Raw genomic sequence first — 18,283 nt, forward strand, 5'->3', positions numbered from 1 at the left:
CTGTGCCAGCCTGGCATGTTGAGCCCCTTAGGAATTCATGCTGGCAAGGGAAGTCATTGCTGGAACTGTTGCTTTTTTGGGTAATCCACTGGTTTCTTCAGTTTCAACCAGGTTTTTGCACAGTAATCCCACAGGGAGAGGGGCTGAAGCAAGGCTACAATGAGTCAGATCATCCCTTGGCCACCCAGGCCATGCCCCATCTACAGTAAGCACCACTCTCTTTGAGGGCTGCACAGGCTGCCCCTAGAGCCTGATGGAAGGGAGATTGTGACCACCACCTTATATCACAGTGCCTCCCTGGTAGACTTTCCTCCACCTGGGCCCTGCTGTACTTGAGTAGAAGGCAGATAAGCCAGGGGTGAATCTGTCCCAAGCTGAGAGAAGGCGGCGGTGCATATGTAACACCGACAGATCCCAGCCATCAGTGGGCAGGATCGAACCTGGAACCTCTGGAGCTTACTGCATGAGCCTCTTCAGCATGAGCTAAAAGACAACTGGCTCTTAGCAAAAGCTGCAAAGCAGACTCATTTTATCTCTTTCTCTCTAAGTGGTCTCAGTGCCACTAGATGGGACAGAGCACCACACCCAGGAGGTGTGTGGGTTACACACAGTTGCAGGCTTTCTGCTGCAGGGTGCTGAGCACGCAGGAAGCTATTCTGAATACTGTGATTTATTTTAATTGTTGCCCATGGTTGTATCTTTTCTTGACTATTGTTTCCAAAGAAAGGTTAATGTATCAGTGATCAGAGAGTTGGGAGTTTCCCAGGAAATTAATCAGTGGTTAACAGATTTAAGGCCTCTTAGGCATCTGCGACTGCTTGTTCTCAAGCGTTTACTTTTCATTCCTTCCACAGTCTAGTGTCCTGGCCAAACCAACCTAATTGCATTTTCTCTCAATTTGGTAAATTCATTTCCATCTGCTCACTCCAGAGTCAGAAGAAATGTTTGTCTAACACTTTAGCTCCCTTGGACATTTGCTTATTAAAAAATGGCTACGTTAGAAAAGAAACTAGTTGCAAATATCCATTGGTTGATGTATAATGCGATGGTGGTGGTTGTGGTAGTGGCTTTATATTTATATTTGTCTTTTGTCCAAATCTGGAAGTTCTCCCATCATGACTTTCAGTCCTTATTCAGACAAATCTGCCACGAACATCAGTGGAAGCTCTGGGTGCTTAGCACCTCTGAAAATCAGGCTGTTATTTAGGTGCTTCATTTTAGATACCCAGGATTGAAAATTTTTGCCTTTGTACCTACCCTGCATGGCCACATATAAAAAGATGCATTTATTTATGCATTTGTTATGTACCGTTCACTGTGTTAACGTCAGTGGATTGTATTATCTGTATGTTATGTTTATTAGCTATGGCCCTTTTCTTTTGAAAAGTCAGTCTGCAGCTTGTTAAATGAACCAGGAAGGGGAAGTGGAAAGGCTGTTTCTCAGCAAAGAATCAAAATTCTCTCTAAAAAATCTTCTAAAAGTCTTCTAAAAAATCAATGTAACGAAGGCTTTCATTTTCATGTTAGCTGCCAGTGCATGAGCACTTTGTTAACTTTAACAAATGAAGCCGAATCAGCCTTAATGCCACCCTCCCAACAAACCTCTGGCACTGTGATGCACAGAAGAAATGCTAGCTGCAAAAGTGGGGAAATCAAACCTGCAGTGACTTCTGCACAAAGAATCAAGAACTTTTAAAACAGACACTATATTTTAAGAGTGAAAACTTTAAATCAAATGACAATACAGGAGGCTACATCTTCTTATGTAAGCAATCTAGGTAATTGTTGGTGTTTTGTAGGTATTGCTCTCTGATTTTCTAACATCAGTGCTGTATGTTCTCAGGACTGATAAGGACATACCACTTTGCTAGATGTAGCAGTTGCTTAAATTATTTTACTGAGGGAATGCACAGAGATCATGGAAATGTCATGGTCTCTTAGCTTACTTACTTTGCTTGTCTTTCAGTAGCTTGCTATAGAGTTTGCCAGCCTGCTTGATTTGTTTCTTCAGTAACTTCAGAGTCCACCTGGCAAATGGCATTGTCGCTGCCATTTATAAACAGGGCTGTGACAGGGCACTATCAGAAGCACTTGGATCACTGGCATTGCTGCAGCCTGGAGAAGACTGCAGGCCCATCTGTAGGCAGTTTGCTGGGAGATTATGAGCACTGATAATCACTGGGCTCACAATATAACTGGGAGGATATAAGCGGAAGGAACAGGAAGCAAGGAGGAGCTCAGAGGGTGAGTCTGGCTGAGGAGTGAAGGCTGTGGGGAAACCTCTCCATGCTCTAAGCCTGCATTACACTGTGATACTTTGGAATGAATGAATGAATGAATACATGGTGAAACCTGGTGTGTATTCATGACTGTGAGACCACCCATACTGGCCAGGCAGTGGAGTCCACTGGGTAGCAACAGAGGTGCCTGTGATATGGACTAATATTAATCTGCCAGGAGTCTGTGGACTACCTGTGATCATTTTCACCCCATCAGCAGAAATTTGAAGGAGGAGAAGGGACAATGTAAAATCTGAAGAATTTCTGGGGAGAAATTCTTCTGTATTTTCTATTTGTTTTTATATATTTATCTGCCCAATATGCTTGCGTGGCACAAGAAGAGCCAATCTAAAAATATCTGTTCGCTGAACTGCTTTCACGGCTGCTGAACCACATTCTGTGCAACACCCGTAAACTCCTGCAATACCCCAGAGCATCTCATGAACCACACTGCCGGAGATTAGCTCCATTTATCTGACTGCAACATAAACAATATTGTGGTACACTATATCTTGCCTCTTCTCTTATTCTGCATTATTCTGAGACTCATGAGGCATGGGGGCAGGGAGGTCGGGGGAGAGAAAAAAAAAAGAAAATCATCCCTGCTGCCCTACTTGGTTTGAGAGAGACTATCTATGATCTGCGGATGCTCCGGAGCTTGGTGTAGCTGCAGGCAGAACCCTTGCCTTAAGTAGCTCATGGATATCTGTGTTGTAGCCCATTTGCTGGTATCTAGAATGAATACTTCATTTATAGAAAGTAGAGTGGCAACCTGACTGAAAAGTGCCGAGATTCAACTAGTGCTCAGGAGACCTGCTTAACAATGATGATCAGCTCAGTTTCAAATACCCCTGTTTGGGGAGAAGGCAATGGGGAAGATGATGGCTGAGCAGCATTAACCATATCCAGATAGAGGGAGATTCTCTGGGTTTCAAGAGTGGCTTATTATCTCTCAACTATTTTGATGTGGTGACCTTTGCTTTCAGACAGACCTCAGCACAGTGTCCATGCCTCTGTGACCTTGAGGTAAGGCTGGATTACTACAATGCCTTTTTCTGATGACTTCTCTTGGAACTCACTTGCAGGCTGCAATTACTGAAGAATGTGACATCTTAACTGCTCAAGGGCCTTCACTTGTGAGAATCAGTAACACCAGTGTGCTGCCATCTGCACTGGTTGTCTGTTATTCTGTGAGCGTGTTTAGTGTTTAAAGCCTTAAATACAGTCTGCAAGAGCGTGTATACCTGTCATACTATGATCTGCAGTACCAACTGAGATCAACAGAGTTGAAACTGCTGGGTGCAGATTTGAGAGGTCAGAACAAAGGTTTTCTCCATCAAGGGTCTGTGGCTCTGGGGAGTTCTCTCTACTTTGACATACACCCAGATACTGCACATGAATGGATACCTGTGGGTTGAGTTCAAGACCTCCTTCCTAACTCCTTTGTTCAGTTAACCTCCCACAAGACTTGGTCTCTCATATCATTCAACAGCTATATGGCATAGCTGATCAGATAACACAGGCTGAAATGTCACCAGTACTCAGATGAAACACAGCTCTACATCTCCTTTACATCAAATAGTACCATCTCCTGGCTTTCTCCATGCCCAGCTGAAATCAGCACTTGGATGAAGAACAGATGGCTAATGATGAATCCAGCAAGATGGAAGTGTTGCTGATAGGCCAAGGGAGACTTATCAAAAAACTTGCTTCCTCTTTAACACTCCCATTATTGAGAACATCTGCCCTCAGACTGACTAATCAGCTTTTGTGCCCTTCTGGACTCCTCAATGCTACCGAAGGCTCAGATAGACATGAGATAAAGAACACCTCACTACCTTATTGGCTGGCCAAAAGATTGTGCCACATCCTGTCAGACACGTGAATGCATGCTTGATTATTGCAATGGAATACATCTCAGAATGAAGTCACAAAGCCTGGTAAAACTCGGACTAGCACAAAAAACAGTAGTCCATCTGCTTAGCAACACAGGCAGCCATGAACACATGTCCTTGATGCTCCAATATGAATGGAAAGCTTACTGAATGCAGCGTCCACTTCAAGGTCTCTGGTGTGATAATCAAAGCTCTCCATGGGAATAACTCTAACTACCTGAGAAATTGCCTCTCCATCCATGAAAGCTCCATTCCACTAGAACAATGCAACTGTTGAGCAATTGGGGAGACTTTGAGAGCATGACACCAAACTTGCTGAAGTTGGACCTAGATTTAGCCTATGGGGCATACCCCACAAAAGATAAGTAACCACACAAGTAACCATTTTCAAAACTAAATGCAAAGCTCAGTTCTTTGACTTTATTTTCCCTCACTAAGATTTTCAGATACAGACACCAACTCACCCACCACGCTAACCCACAAATGTAAATCAAACACCTATGAACTCATCAAGTTATTTCTCCTTAAAGCTGGCAAGGAAGAAAAAAAGAGGTTATTTATAGTGTTAAATACTTGAGCTACTAGAATGATAGGCGCTATATCTGTGGATAGGTAAGTAGACAGACAGATTTCTAATATTCAGATTTCATTAACTCAGCCAATTTTATTCAACCAAATGAAGATACTGCATTTAACTACACTGACCAATTTTATAGCTTAAGTCTAAATTATTTCTGGATTCTCTTGGAAAAACCCTTCTGAACTCTGACCTGAAACTGTTTCCATTGTCACTTCACAATACATTTTTCAACTCACTGATGCTTGTTGGGGGAGCTGTCCCTATGTATTAAATGACAGTGGCATTGGGTAAACAAACCATTTCTTGAAATCTGTTCTCAGAGGAATTTCTGACTGATTTCAGGACTGAATAATAGAAATGGGAAGAAAACCAAAAATGGTTTGTGTGAAGTATCTCCTTTGCTCAATTCATTTGAAAAGACATAGCAGGTCACCTTTATAGAGCATCGTCAGCCAAGTTCTGTGCATTTCCCCCAATACCTGAGACTTTACATAAATGATTACTGTCTAAGGAAACTAATTTGCTTCATTTATTTGTTCACTTTATATTGAAACTGAGTTTAATTTAAATGTCAAAGTTCTGGGAGGAGAATATAGAGTGTTTCTCACCTTTGGTGGATGCCTTCTGCAAATTACCATTTTCTAAAATAAATAAACAAATAAAAAAGCTTTATCTTAAGTAGCTTTATCAGCAAATAAGTATGTCTAAATTTATAATCACATTCACAAAGAATTTTCATATTCTCAGCCATAACTAGTCATTTGATATCTAGAATATTGTTATAATGCAAATTCTCTGTACTGGAATACTTACTTTTAGCAATTAGCTCTCGCTCAGTCTTCCCATCATCCTGGTACTCATCTAACCATCTTTCATTGTAAAGAGATAATAATTAGAGTTACGGCAGTTAGTAATTAATCTTTTTATGAGGAAGCTCAGCATTTCCCCTCCTTTCACCAATGTTTTTTTGTGCATCTCTTGTCAAGCTAAGTCTTGTAAACACTTACTGGGCCAAATTCTCGGCTGGTATGAATTGGCACAGCTGCGCTCATTCAATGAAACCATGCCAACTTATACCACAGGCAGTGGGATTACTCATGGTGTTAGCACTACACCTGGTAGTTACTAGTAAGTATTGGCAGGTTCCTTAGATTCTAAGCTCTACGAGGCTTCGAGATTCTATGGACCGGGCAGCTATGAAGGTGAATTTCACCTCAATTTTGCCCTTCACTGTACATTACAGAATTTAAGGTCTTAACTCTAAACTTGATGTGCTACAAAAATACCCCCACATACTTCTTCAACTGATCCCCCTATCACACATTAGAATGTTTTACAGACATTACATGGGTTCTCTTTTTTAAAAATACTGGTAATCATTATATGCTTCCAACTTAGTGGCTCCCTTTTGCTGTATCCTTTGTTTAAATCTAGACAACTGCAATTCATTCTACACTCCATATACAAAGTAACTATGTGAATAAATCTCTTGTGCATAGAGAGAAGACGAGACTCCATTATGTTTAAACTATTGTTGCAATAAATACCTTAATTAACCTTTGTGAATTATCTTTTAATCCCCTCCAAGGAAGCAAAAGATCAGTAACCATTTTTAAAAATAGACAGGAAACTTTGGTTCACTGTTAGCACTTACTACAGGCAAAGAATTACAGAGCCCCTCTAGTTCTATAGATAATGTCTCTAACCTTTTTCTAGTGCTCAATAAGTTCTTTTTGACATGGCAGTTTTATGGCAAGTCCACAGTCTTAGTCAAGTATTCCTCCCTGAGGAGGAATCTTATAAAATCTCTCTGACATTACAGAAACAATTGTCTACTCTTCAAATAATCAACTTTAATGTAAACCAAACTAATTAAACAGCCTCATAGATAAAAAACTAATCATTACAATAATAGTTTTAGAGAAGAAAATAGTTATTAGCTAACAATTTGCAGGATTTTTGCAAATTGAATTTTTTGTTTAAGCTAGAGGGCAATTTTCACTTAAAAACAGACAATGTTTCCTTTCTTAACTGAATTTCTAATTGATAATCAAGATTGTAAGACAACCCCCACCCTAAAAATGATTGAGCTGACATGAACAACTATTTTGTAGCCAAATGTGTATATACTTCGAGTATTTGGAAAGCCTGTACTGCAATGCATAATCTGCTTGATTTTAAATATACTTCTCTGAATCATTTCTATATTGTTAGATATAGCTATAATACACACATTCACATATATTCATCTATAACTTTGTCTGCTGCAAAACTATCTAAAGTTCATATGGCGGTTGCTTCAACATACAAACTGCTGAAGGCTAGGTTGTTGTCTAGGGTGGCAAAATATCTGGAGCAAAAGAATGTTTAGTGGTGACTGGAGGCTGAGAGAGTTGGATATTTTTCAATTTTGCCTACAGCAGCAAAATTCTAGAGCCAGCATTGAGACAGGGAAATAGACCTTTGATAAGTGAGCAGAAACATTTTAACCATCCTCTAAGACAATATAAACTAATTTTTTTTTGCATCTAGATATAAAGTTCTCTTCAAAGTTTTCCAATATATTAGGTTCATGCTAATGACCTTTAGTGACTGGGAAATGCAAAACGAACTGGCCTAAATCCGTATGATTGGAAACTTTTAATGTAGTATCTTTTAAGGAGCAGAGAATTGAAACATTATTTAGTTTTATATGGTATGTACGTGCAAGGTAAAGGAAAAACTATTGCACTTTTCACCCACAGAACATTTGGCTTTTGACCTTTTTCATCTTACTCCATGCCCTTCCATGCTGATGCAGCAGCCTTTTCTGCATGGCTTGGAGCAGTGAATTCTGTTCACCCCTTACTCCCCGGAAGACTGCTGGGCGGGATTCATATATTCGGGCTTTGTGCAGGCAGCAACGTGGTTTTTTTAAGTGTTTGGCTCCTGTCTTGCAATGTTTTCCTTAAGCTGCCTGCAGTATAACAAACTATAGTTCTGATTTCCCACGAATGGCATACCTGTTACAGGGAAACACAACTTCTTGGTCATCGTCTTCCTCTTTAAATTTGACAACAACCTTATCAAGGAACCATCCGTTGCCTGGGTTGAAATGACAAAAGTTTACTTGCAAGCTTGTATTTTTGGGGAGGAAAAAAATAATATCTTTAAGAGAAAAGTTGAAACAACTGTTTTCCCAACAGCAGATCTCATTAGGTCAAAACTCAGCTAAAGAAGTGAAAACATTAACCTAATACTCTCACAAGATTCCCATTCTACTACTAAGGCACAGTATTCCTGTGCATGGGCAAGAGACTATTTTGATTCCAGCAGAGTATTCTTTGTGTGGAGACAGGAGTGTACCAGCATCTGTAAACTGCCACCCCCACTTCCACTTCAATCTATGCTCTTCTATTCCTTTTGTTCAGGTTCACATGTGGGGACAACATTCTGCTTGTGCAATTTACCATGATTCACTGTAAGAACCAGAAATCTTGGTCCTTTGGGAATGAAGTATTTGACATTATGAATTTGGAGAGCATTGGATTAATATATAACATCCTCATTCATGTGTGTTCTTACAATAGCCTTATACGGTCTCTGAAAAATATAAGCTTTCAATCTTGAAAAAAGTTCAATAAAAATCACTTTAAATAAACCACCAAAGCAAAGTATGGTGTAAAAACTGAATGACCATTAGATTGACTGGGAAAAAAATATTGAACAGAAGGGGTTCTTCTACTGAGGTGAAAACCTCTTCACTAAGCCTTTCAAATTTGTGTTTTCTTTAAGCCTTGGTTTCAAGGGCACATTTTAGTTCAGCTTTTTCCTTCTATGAAGAGAGCAAAGTGCGCTCTTAACTAAACTTCTTAAAAATTATTAAGCCCAGCGTAATCACATAACTTACATTTACGTAACACTTCGATTGTGAAAGATCCAAGCATTTAACAGATTATTCATATAGCGTTCACTTACCTATCACTGAACTGCACCAAACTACCACTCACCAACCACCACTCTCTGGGGCAGAACACAGCAGCCATTCTCTACCAGCAATATCAAACTAGTGACTAGCACACTTTCTGGGCAAGATACACACAATAACCATCATTATAAAGAGAGGAATTGAGTAATAAGTTAGTCAACTGAAAACACAGGACGGATTTAGGTAGGCTGAATATAATTCCGTAATTTAGAATTTGGCCATGATGCCCTGGTTAACACTAGCATTCTTGCAAAAAGGACAAAAAGTATGTTCAAGACCTTGTTTTCATATTTTATCCAAAAGATATTTCCCACGGGATAGTGGGCAGGGCATTGGCCCAGTACTGACTCAGAGGGAAGAATGCTACCTATTGAATTATCAGAACACCTCGAGGTGCACCAGGTTTTTTCTTAGGCAATGCCCGTTCAGCGAAGCATTAGGAGCAGAAGGAAATTATTACTTTAAAAGAAAGTGTAAATGATTTGAAGCCATCAGATTGTGCATAATGCAAGATTAAGTAACTGTGCAAACTTATTATTGTTTGCAGCGCTGTTGTAGCCATGTTGGTCCTAGGATATTCGAGAGACAAGGTGGATTAAGTAATATCTTTTATTGGACCTGACAAAGAGCTCTAAGTAGCTCAAAAGCTTGTCTCTTTCACCAACAGAAGTTGGTCCAATAAAAGATATTTCATACAGCTTGTCAAACTTATTAATATAACCCTTATCCTTCTTCCCACCTTCCCTCCAATTGCTTGTTAGATTTACCCATTGCATCTGGTCATTAATTAGATTGTAAACTCTTTGGAGCAAGGACCATATGTTTACACAGAGCCTAAAACAATGCAATCTGATCCTCAATTATGAGTATTGACTAGGTTTGACCCAGCTTAGCTAAGGAGATCCAATCTGATTCTAGTCTGCAAATACTTTACTGTAGCCAATTCAAAATGTCAGCTCTGTTCTTTTACACTATGCCAGTGATTCTCAACTGTATTTCAGATTGATACTGATATCAGGGCCCTGCAGGAGGCTCTCTTCTTATCCGCAGATATGATCAACGCTACTCTCATTTTGTCTGAGACCATGCAGAGTATATATAATGCCATCCGCAGGAACAATCCCACACTGCCCAGTACACACGAAGCAAATGGCCTAGTGCTGCCAGATTTTCTCTGTGTCCTCCTCACCGCTAGGATGTTGTTATTATGGTTCTCTGAGGGTCTGTCTACACTACGAAATTAGGTTGAATTTATAGACTTTTTTTTTAGAAATCGATTTTATACAGCTGATTGTGTGTGTCCCCACTTAAGACCATTAAAGACCATTAAGTCGGTCGAGTGCGTCCACAGTACCGAGAGTAGCGTTGACTTCCGGAGCATTGCACTGTGGGTAGCTATCCCACAGTTCCCGCAGTCTCCACTGCAACACTGGAATTCTGGGTTGAGATCCCAATGCCTGATGGGGCAAAAACATTGCTGCGGGTGGTTCTGGGTACATGTTGTCAGCCTCCCCTCTCCATGAAAGCAATGGTAGACAATCATTTCGCGCCTTTTTCCTGGGTTACCCGTGCAGACGCCGTACCATGGCAAGCATGGAGCCCGCTCAGCTCACCGTCACCGTACGTGTCCTGGGTGTTGGCAGACGCGGTACTGCATTGCTACACAGCAGCAGCTCATTGGCTTGTGGCAGCAGATGGTGCAGTACGACTGGTAGGCGTCGTCGGCATCGTCTCCTGGGTGCTCTTGGCCGAGCTCAGTGAGGTCAGTCAGGAGTGCCTGGGCAGACATGGGAGTGACTCCAAGTCATTCTCTTCTTAAGTTTCATCTCATGGAGATTCAGTCTGCCTGGAAACGATGACAGCTACAGTCTTATTGCACCGTCCGCTGGCAAGCACCCAGGAGACGACGATAGCTAGCAGTCGTACTGCACCATCTGCTGCCAGCCTACCCCTTGCTCCCCCACCTCTCTCTGTGAAAGCAACGGCCGACAATAGTTTCGCACCTTTTTCCATGCAGGTGCCGTATTGCTGTCAGCATCGTCATCCACCTGCCGCTTCCGCTGCCACTCTGCTGTCCTGCAGATGCCATACCATGGCAAGCACGGAGCCCGCTCAGATCACCGCAACAGTTATGAGCGTTGTAAACACCAATCGCGTTATCCAGCAGTATATTCAGAACCAGAACCCGCAAAAGCAGGCGGTGACGGCAGCATGGTGACGAGAGTGATGAGGACATGGACACAGACTTCTCTCAAAGTACGGGCCCCGGCAATTTGGACATCATCATGGTAATGGGGCAGGTTCATGCTGTGGAATGCCAATTCTGGGCCCAGGAAACAAGCACAGAGTGGTGGGACCGCATAGTGTTGCAGGTCTGGGACGATTCCCAGTGGCTCCGAATCTTTCGCATGCGTAAGGGCACTTTCATGGAATTTTGTGACTTGCTTTCTCCTGTCCTGAAGCACAAGAATACCAAGATGAGAGCAGCCCTCACAGTTCACAAGCGAGTGGCGATAGCCCTGTGGAAGCTTGCAATGCCAGACAGTACCCATCAGTCGGGAATCAATTTGGAGTGGGCAAATCTATTATGGGGACTGCTGTGATCCAAGTAGCCAACGCAAACATTGAGCTGCTGTTATCAAGGATAGTGAGTCTGGGAAATGTGCAGGTCACAGTGGATGGCTTTGCTGCAATGGGATTCTCTAACTGTGGTGCAATAGACAGAAGCCATATCCCTATCTTGTCACCGGAGCACCAAGGCAGCGAGTACATAAACTGAACGGGGTACTTTTCAATGGTGCTGCAAGCACTGGTGGATCACAAGGGATGTTTCACCAACATCAACATGTGATGGCTGGGAAAGGTACATGACGCTCTTATCTTCAGGAACTCTGGTCTGTTTCAACAGCTGCAGGAAGGGACTTTCTTCCCAGACCAGAAAATAACCATTGGAGATGTTAAAATGCCAATAGTTATCCTTGGGGACCCAGCCTACCCCTTAATGCCATGGCTCATGAAGCCGTACACAGGCACCCTGGACAGTAGTCAGGAGCTGTTCAACTATAGGCTGAGCAAGTGCAGAATGGTGGTAGAATGTGCATTTGGACGTTTAAAAGTGCACTGGCGCAGTTTACTGACTCGCTTAGACCTCAGGGAAACCAATATTCCCATTGTTATTACTGCTTGCTGTGCGCTCCACAATATCTGTGAGAGTAAGGGAGAGATGTTTATGGCAGGGTGGGAGGTTGAGGCAAATCGCTTGGCCGCTGATTATGCACAGCCAGACACCAGGGTGGTAAGAAGAGCACAGCAGGGCGCGCTGCACATCAGAGAAGCTTTGAAAACCAGTTTCATGACTGGCCAGGCTATGGTGTAAAAGCTCTGTTTGTTTCTTCTTGATGAAAACCCGCCCCCTTAGTTCACTCTACTTCCCTGTAAGCCGTCCCCCTTCGATCACTGCTTGCAGAGGCAATAAAGTCATTGTTATTTCAAAGTCATGCATTCTTTATAAATTCTTCACACAAATAAGGGGATAACTGCCAAGGTAGCCCTGGAGGGGTGCGGGAGGAGGGAAGCACCAGGTGGGGTGGGGGAGGAGGGAAGGACAAGGCCACACTGCACTTTAAAACTTATTGAATGCCAGCTTTCTGTTGCTTGGGCAGTACTCTGGGGTGGAGTACTTGGGTGCCCAGAGGCCCCCCCCCGCCACCGCGTTCTTGGGCTTATGGGTGAGGAGGCTATGGAACTTGGGGAGGAGGACAGTTGGTTACACAGGGGCTGTAGTGGTGGTCTGTGCTCCTGCCTTTGCTGCAACTCAACCGTTCGCCGGAGCATATCAGTTTGATCCTCCAGCAGCCTCAGCATTGCCTCCTGCCTTCTGTCAGCAAGCTGACACCATCTATCATCTTCAACCCGCCACCTATCATCTTCAAGCTGCCACCTGTCCTCGCATTCATATATTGCTTTCCTGGACTCTGACATTGCTTGCCTTCACACATTCTGCTGGGATCTTTCAGTATGGGAGGACTGCATGAGCTCAGAGAACATTTCATCGTGAGTGCATTTTTTTCGCCTTCTAATCTTCGCTAGCCTCTGGGACGGAGATGATAGTGTGAACATTGAAACATTTGCAGCCGCGGGAGGGAAAAAAGAGAGAGTAGGAGTTTAAAAGACACATTTTAGAGAACAATGGGTAGACTCTTTCACGGTGAACTCTGCTGTTAACATTACATAGCACATGTGCTTTCGGTACAAGGTCGCATTTTGCCTCTTATATTGAGGGTCTGCCGGTTTGGTGTGAGAGATCACACACGCAGGGCTGGGCAACAGAATTCGGCTTGCAGGCAGCCATGGTAAGCCACAATCTTTTGGCTTCTTTCACCTTTATAACATGTGGGAATGGTTTCAAACAGCAGTGCCCTCATTTCCCACACCAAGCAGCCATTGGGTTGGCCATTTAAAATGGGTTGGCAATTTAAAAGGAGGGGCTGCAGTTTTCAGGTTAATGTACAGCACACACCCAACTAACCCCCCGCCAATTCTCTGGGATGATGCCTTCACCCCTCCCCCCATCGCGTGGCTAACAGCGGGGAAGATTTCTGTTCAGCCACAGGCACACAGCCCAGCAGGAACGGCCACCTCTGAATGTCCCCTTAATAAAATTACCCTATTTCAACCAGGTGACCATGAGAGCTTTATGGAGATGGCCCTGGAGGATTTCCGCTCCATCCCCAGACATGTTAACAGACTTTTCCAGTAGCTGGACTGGCCGCGAATGCATCCCAAGTCTTCAGGGCAAATTAATCATTAAACATGCTTGTTTTTAAACCATGTATTATATTTACAAAGGTACACTCACCAGAGGTCCCTTCTCTGCCTGGCAGGTCCAGGAGCCCGCCTTGGGTGGGTTTGGGGAGTACTGGCTCCAGATCCAGGGTGAGAAACAGTCCCTGGCTCTCCAGGAAAACGGTTTCTCTGCTTGCTTGCTCTGCGTTATCTTCAACCTCCTTCTCCTCCTCCTCATCTTCCTCGTCCCCAAAATGCTCATCTCTGTTGCGTGATAATCCATTGACAGAGTCAAAGCACAGGGGTGGGGTAGTGGTGGCTGCACCCCCGAGAATGGCATGAAGGTCATCATAGAAGCGGCATGTCTGGGGCTCTGACCCCAAGCAGCCATTTGCCCCTCTGGTTTTTTTGTAGGCTTGCCTGAGCTCCTTAAGTTTCACGCAGCACTGTTGCAGGTCCCTGTTATAGCCTCTGTCCTTCATGCCCTTAGAGATTTTTTCAAATATTTGGGCATTTCGTCTTTTGAAGTGGAGTTCTGATAGCACGGATATGTCTCCCCATACAGCAATCAGATCCCATACCTCCCGTTCAGTCCACGCTGGAGCTTTTTTGTGATTCTGGGACTCCATCATGGTCACCTCTGCTGATGAGATCTGCACTCACCTGGAGTTGTCATGCTGGCCAAACAGGAAATGGGATTCAAAAGTTCACGGGCCTTTTCCTGTCTACCTGGCCAGTACATCTGAGTTGAGAGCGCTGTCCAAAGTGGTCACAATGGAGCACTGTGGGATAGCTCCCGGAGGCCAATACCGTCGAATTGCAACCACACTACCCCAAATTCGACCCAGCAAGGTTGATTTCAGCGCTGATCCCCTCATTGGGGGAGGAGTACAAAAATCGATTTTAAGAGCCCTTTAAATTAAAAAAAATGGCTTCGTCGTGTGGACCGGTGCAGGGTTAAATCGATCTAACGCTGCTAAATTCAACCTAAACTCGTAGTGTAGACCAGGGCTGAGATTCCACTTGGTGGCAAAGTGGCAGTCAAAGCACGGCTCTAACTTTATTCCTGTATCTCATTTTCATTCACTATCTACTGAAGAATCATTTTATCTAGCTCTGTATGAGTTACCCTTGTGAATTCTTCTTTGGTACTTTATATGACAAATAAATAGCACTCTGTTATAAATCAGCTTGAAAACCAACAGCTAACTGATGTTATTTGATACTAAATCCCAGTTGCCTTTTGCTGCCCATTATCATAGCTTTCCATAATCCCACCAATGTGACTAGTCTGCGGGATTAAGTACTTGTGTCTCTTTTTTATTCTTCTCACTGCAAGGTCTTTTGTAACACTTTGTATGAAGGATGTTATGTGTACAAATAAAGAGTATTGTGTTGTAAGATAGCTCACAAAACAGATTAGTCACTAGAAAATTAACTCCTACCTGGACCAGTTCCACCATGGCTAATCACAAGTTTCCTCAGGTCTCTTAGTGATACAGCCTTTATGAAGAAGATATCCACCTGCAGAATCATCAAAATGAGATTGATAAAGGACTTGATCATGTAGGCCCTTGCATGATGTTCAGGGGCATGGACAAGATTGTTGCTTCCAGATGTAGCTTAACACTTAACCCTCTGTTCTGAGTGGTAGCAAGGAGGGTAAAAAAGGGCAAAGTATGGCTGGGGAATGGTTATTTTTCAGGACATCTGGCATAAGCATGATTCACCATATTAATGAGATATTTAGCAATGAGTTCCCCTCTTGGGTTGTACACCTACTGCTGATGAACAGAAAAAGAGGATGCAAAGTAGTGTTCTCATTCATGCAGGATCAGGTTTTGCTGAACTTCCTGTGCTGATCATTGCTTTTTATTTGGTGCTTATAGCTACGATGCTGCACATGTCCGAGGCAGGTTCAAGCACAAACTGCTTGAAGTAACATTAATATATAAATAAAGGTGGTTGTTTACTGCTGTCATAAATATAAAGGGAAGGGTAAACCCCTTTGAAATCCCTCCTGGCCAGGGGAAAGCTCCTCTCACCTGTAAAGGGTTAAGAAGCTAAAGGTAACCTCGCTGGCACCTGACCAAAATGACCAATGAGGAGACAAGATACTTTCAAAAGCTGGGAGGAGGGAGAGAAACAAAGGGTCTGTGTCTGTCTGTATGCTGGTTTCTGCCAGGGATAGACCAGGAATGGAGCCTTAGAACTTTTAGTAAGTAATCTAGCTAGGTATGTGTTAGATTATGATTTCTTTAAATGGCTGAGAAAAGAATTGTGCTGAATAGAATAACTATTTCTGTCTGTGTATCTTTTTTGTAACTTAAGGTTTTGCCTAGAGGGGTTCTCTATGCTTTTGAATCTAATTACCCTGTAGATATCTACCATCCTGATTTTACAGGGGGGATTTCTTTATTTCTATTTACTTCTATTTTTTTATTAAAAGTCTTCTTGTAAAAAACTGAATGCTTTTTCATTGTTTTCAGATCCAAGGGTTTGGGTCTGTGGTCACCTATGCAAATTGGTGAGGCTTTTTATCCAACATTTCCCAGGAAAGGGGGGGTGCAAGTGTTGGGAGGATTGTTCATTGTTCTTAAGATCCAAGGGTCTGGGTCTGTAGTCACCTAGGCAAATTGGTGAGGCTTTTTACCAAACCTTGTCCAGGAAGTGGGGTGCAGGGTTTTGGGAAGTATTTTGGGGGGAAAGACGCGTCCAAACAGCTCTTCCCCAGTAACCAGTATTAGTTTGGTGGTGGTAGCGGCCAGTCCAAGGACAACGGGTGTAATATTTTGTACCTTGGGGAAGTTTTGACCTAAGCTGGTAAAGATAAGCTTAGGAGGTTTTTTCATGCAGGTCCCCACATCTGTACCCTAGAGTTCAGAGTGGGGGAGGAACCTTGACAACTGCAATCAGAGTTGTGATGACAGATGTGTAGACATACCTGAGCTAGCATTGATTGAGCTAGCTCGAATAACAAGAGCCACAGAGCAGCACAAGTGGGAGCATGGGCCGTACAACTCCACCTGGGAATGGCTAGCCTGTGGCTAGCCTGTGCTGCCATAGCTTCACTGCTGTTGTTATTCAAGCTAGCTAGATCAAACCTAGCGTGGGTATGTCTACATGTGCTGTAGTCACACCTCTGATTGCAGTGTTGACATATCCTTAGCAGCACAGAACTGGCATGGCCAGATCTATACTACCTCCTCTAAAGCCTACTGTTTAGTATATTGTTTCAGCATGCCCCCAGTGTGGGGAGTGTGTCGGGGGCAGTAGCAGAATGTAACTTGATTCTTAGAATCATATTCACCTCATCATAACCCCGTGATCCTACACTACCATAGAATCCCATTAACCTCATTAACTACACTACCATCAGGTAGTTATGGTAGTGAACCTCACCATAACCCCGTGATCTACGTGTCCGATCAAAACTAAACAGAGCATGAATTCTGAATATCCAATACTCACAGTAAACTATTCATTCAGAATCTACAGGCCAAAAATTATTAAATAAATTAACTCTGTGAATAATTTTGAATAAATATCTAAGAAAACTGAACTGCTCAAGGATAAATGTGGAAACAGAAAATATCTACATATGTTGAAAAAACTATTTGCTATAAATAATTTGCTAGCATTGATCAGTTTTGCACATTTTTTCCTTTACCTGTCCATGCTGAAACTTGACTTTATTATTCTTAGCTCTATGGAGCTTTCGCTTGCCAGAATCTCCTCTTGTTCCAATGAGGGTGGCGTATACATTAGAATCTGTTTCAGCACCAAGTTTAGACCCAGTATATACATGGAGTTCATAAACCACCACTAGAAAAGGACAAACATTTGCATTATTTTTCTTTCTTATGTATGAATATATGAACTTTTCCTTCTATAGCTGGCCAGAGGATGGCACACCTTCTGACCTGTTTGTAATCAGCCACAGCAATCCATATATTCATCACTTCCAGGCTCAATCTGTAATACTCTGTACCTAAACATGAGACTACTGACCTTAAAAAGTTACAGTTTGTTCTGAACAAAGCAGCCCAACTGCTAAAAAAACAGGCCATCAAGTGTGTGTTCCCCAATGCCCTATTTTCTTCACTCTCTCCCTGCTGAATACTAGGCCAAATACGAAGTTTCAGTACTATTTTTCAAAGCCCTTTTTGGGATTGGCTTAAGTTACCTGGGGACTTTTTCACTCTGCATGATCATGACCTCAGACAAAGATCTATGTTCCACTGGAAACCTGGGACTGTCATCAACAAGAGTGAAATTAGTGCATGAAAAACACAGAATTTCACCCCAAGAAGAGATCAGGATGATCATGAACCTCATGCAAAACCCACTTCTTGACTCAGCCTTCCCACAATAACATCACAAAAGCAAAGCAAACAAAAAACACGTGTAGTCTCTGCTGATGAGACAGGAGAAAGTAATATATGTGACGTGTGCACTTCAATAATTTTGGGATTTGACCAAATATCATGATAATGCCACCTTATGAGAACTCACACATACATGCATATGCACATTGTCTGTACTAGGAAATCAGATTGACCATGGTCAGCTAAAGGTGGTAAACTCTATTTACAGTAGGTGCTTTAGAGTTATTTTATTTAGATATTTTGAAATGCAGTAATATTATCATAATTGTCCAAATAGTACTAAAACTTCTGTTTCAAAATAATTATTTCCAGAAATTACATACTACTGTATTCTTCTACACTTTTCAGTTATTAGGGGTTTTTAATATATATATATATACATATATATT

At 42.5% G+C, this 18,283-nt stretch overlaps 1 protein-coding gene across 1 annotated transcript in view; it reads right to left on the minus strand.

The window, feature by feature from the left end:
- The window catches only part of RP1 (RP1 axonemal microtubule associated), a 295,171-nt gene that overhangs the window by 132,411 nt on the left and 144,477 nt on the right, over positions 1-18,283 (minus strand). The window contains exons 26-30 of the mRNA XM_073329615.1: positions 17,177-17,331; positions 14,952-15,030; positions 7,757-7,838; positions 5,568-5,623; positions 5,363-5,395 (exon numbers count right to left, since the gene is read on the minus strand). Of these exons, the coding sequence (XP_073185716.1) occupies positions 5,363-5,395; positions 5,568-5,623; positions 7,757-7,838; positions 14,952-15,030; positions 17,177-17,331 (405 nt within the window). The remainder of the gene's footprint in view (positions 1-5,362; positions 5,396-5,567; positions 5,624-7,756; positions 7,839-14,951; positions 15,031-17,176; positions 17,332-18,283) is intronic.

The sequence above is a fragment of the Lepidochelys kempii genome, chromosome 2 (assembly GCF_965140265.1).
Source record: "Lepidochelys kempii isolate rLepKem1 chromosome 2, rLepKem1.hap2, whole genome shotgun sequence".
Taxonomy (NCBI): domain Eukaryota; kingdom Metazoa; phylum Chordata; order Testudines; family Cheloniidae; genus Lepidochelys; species Lepidochelys kempii.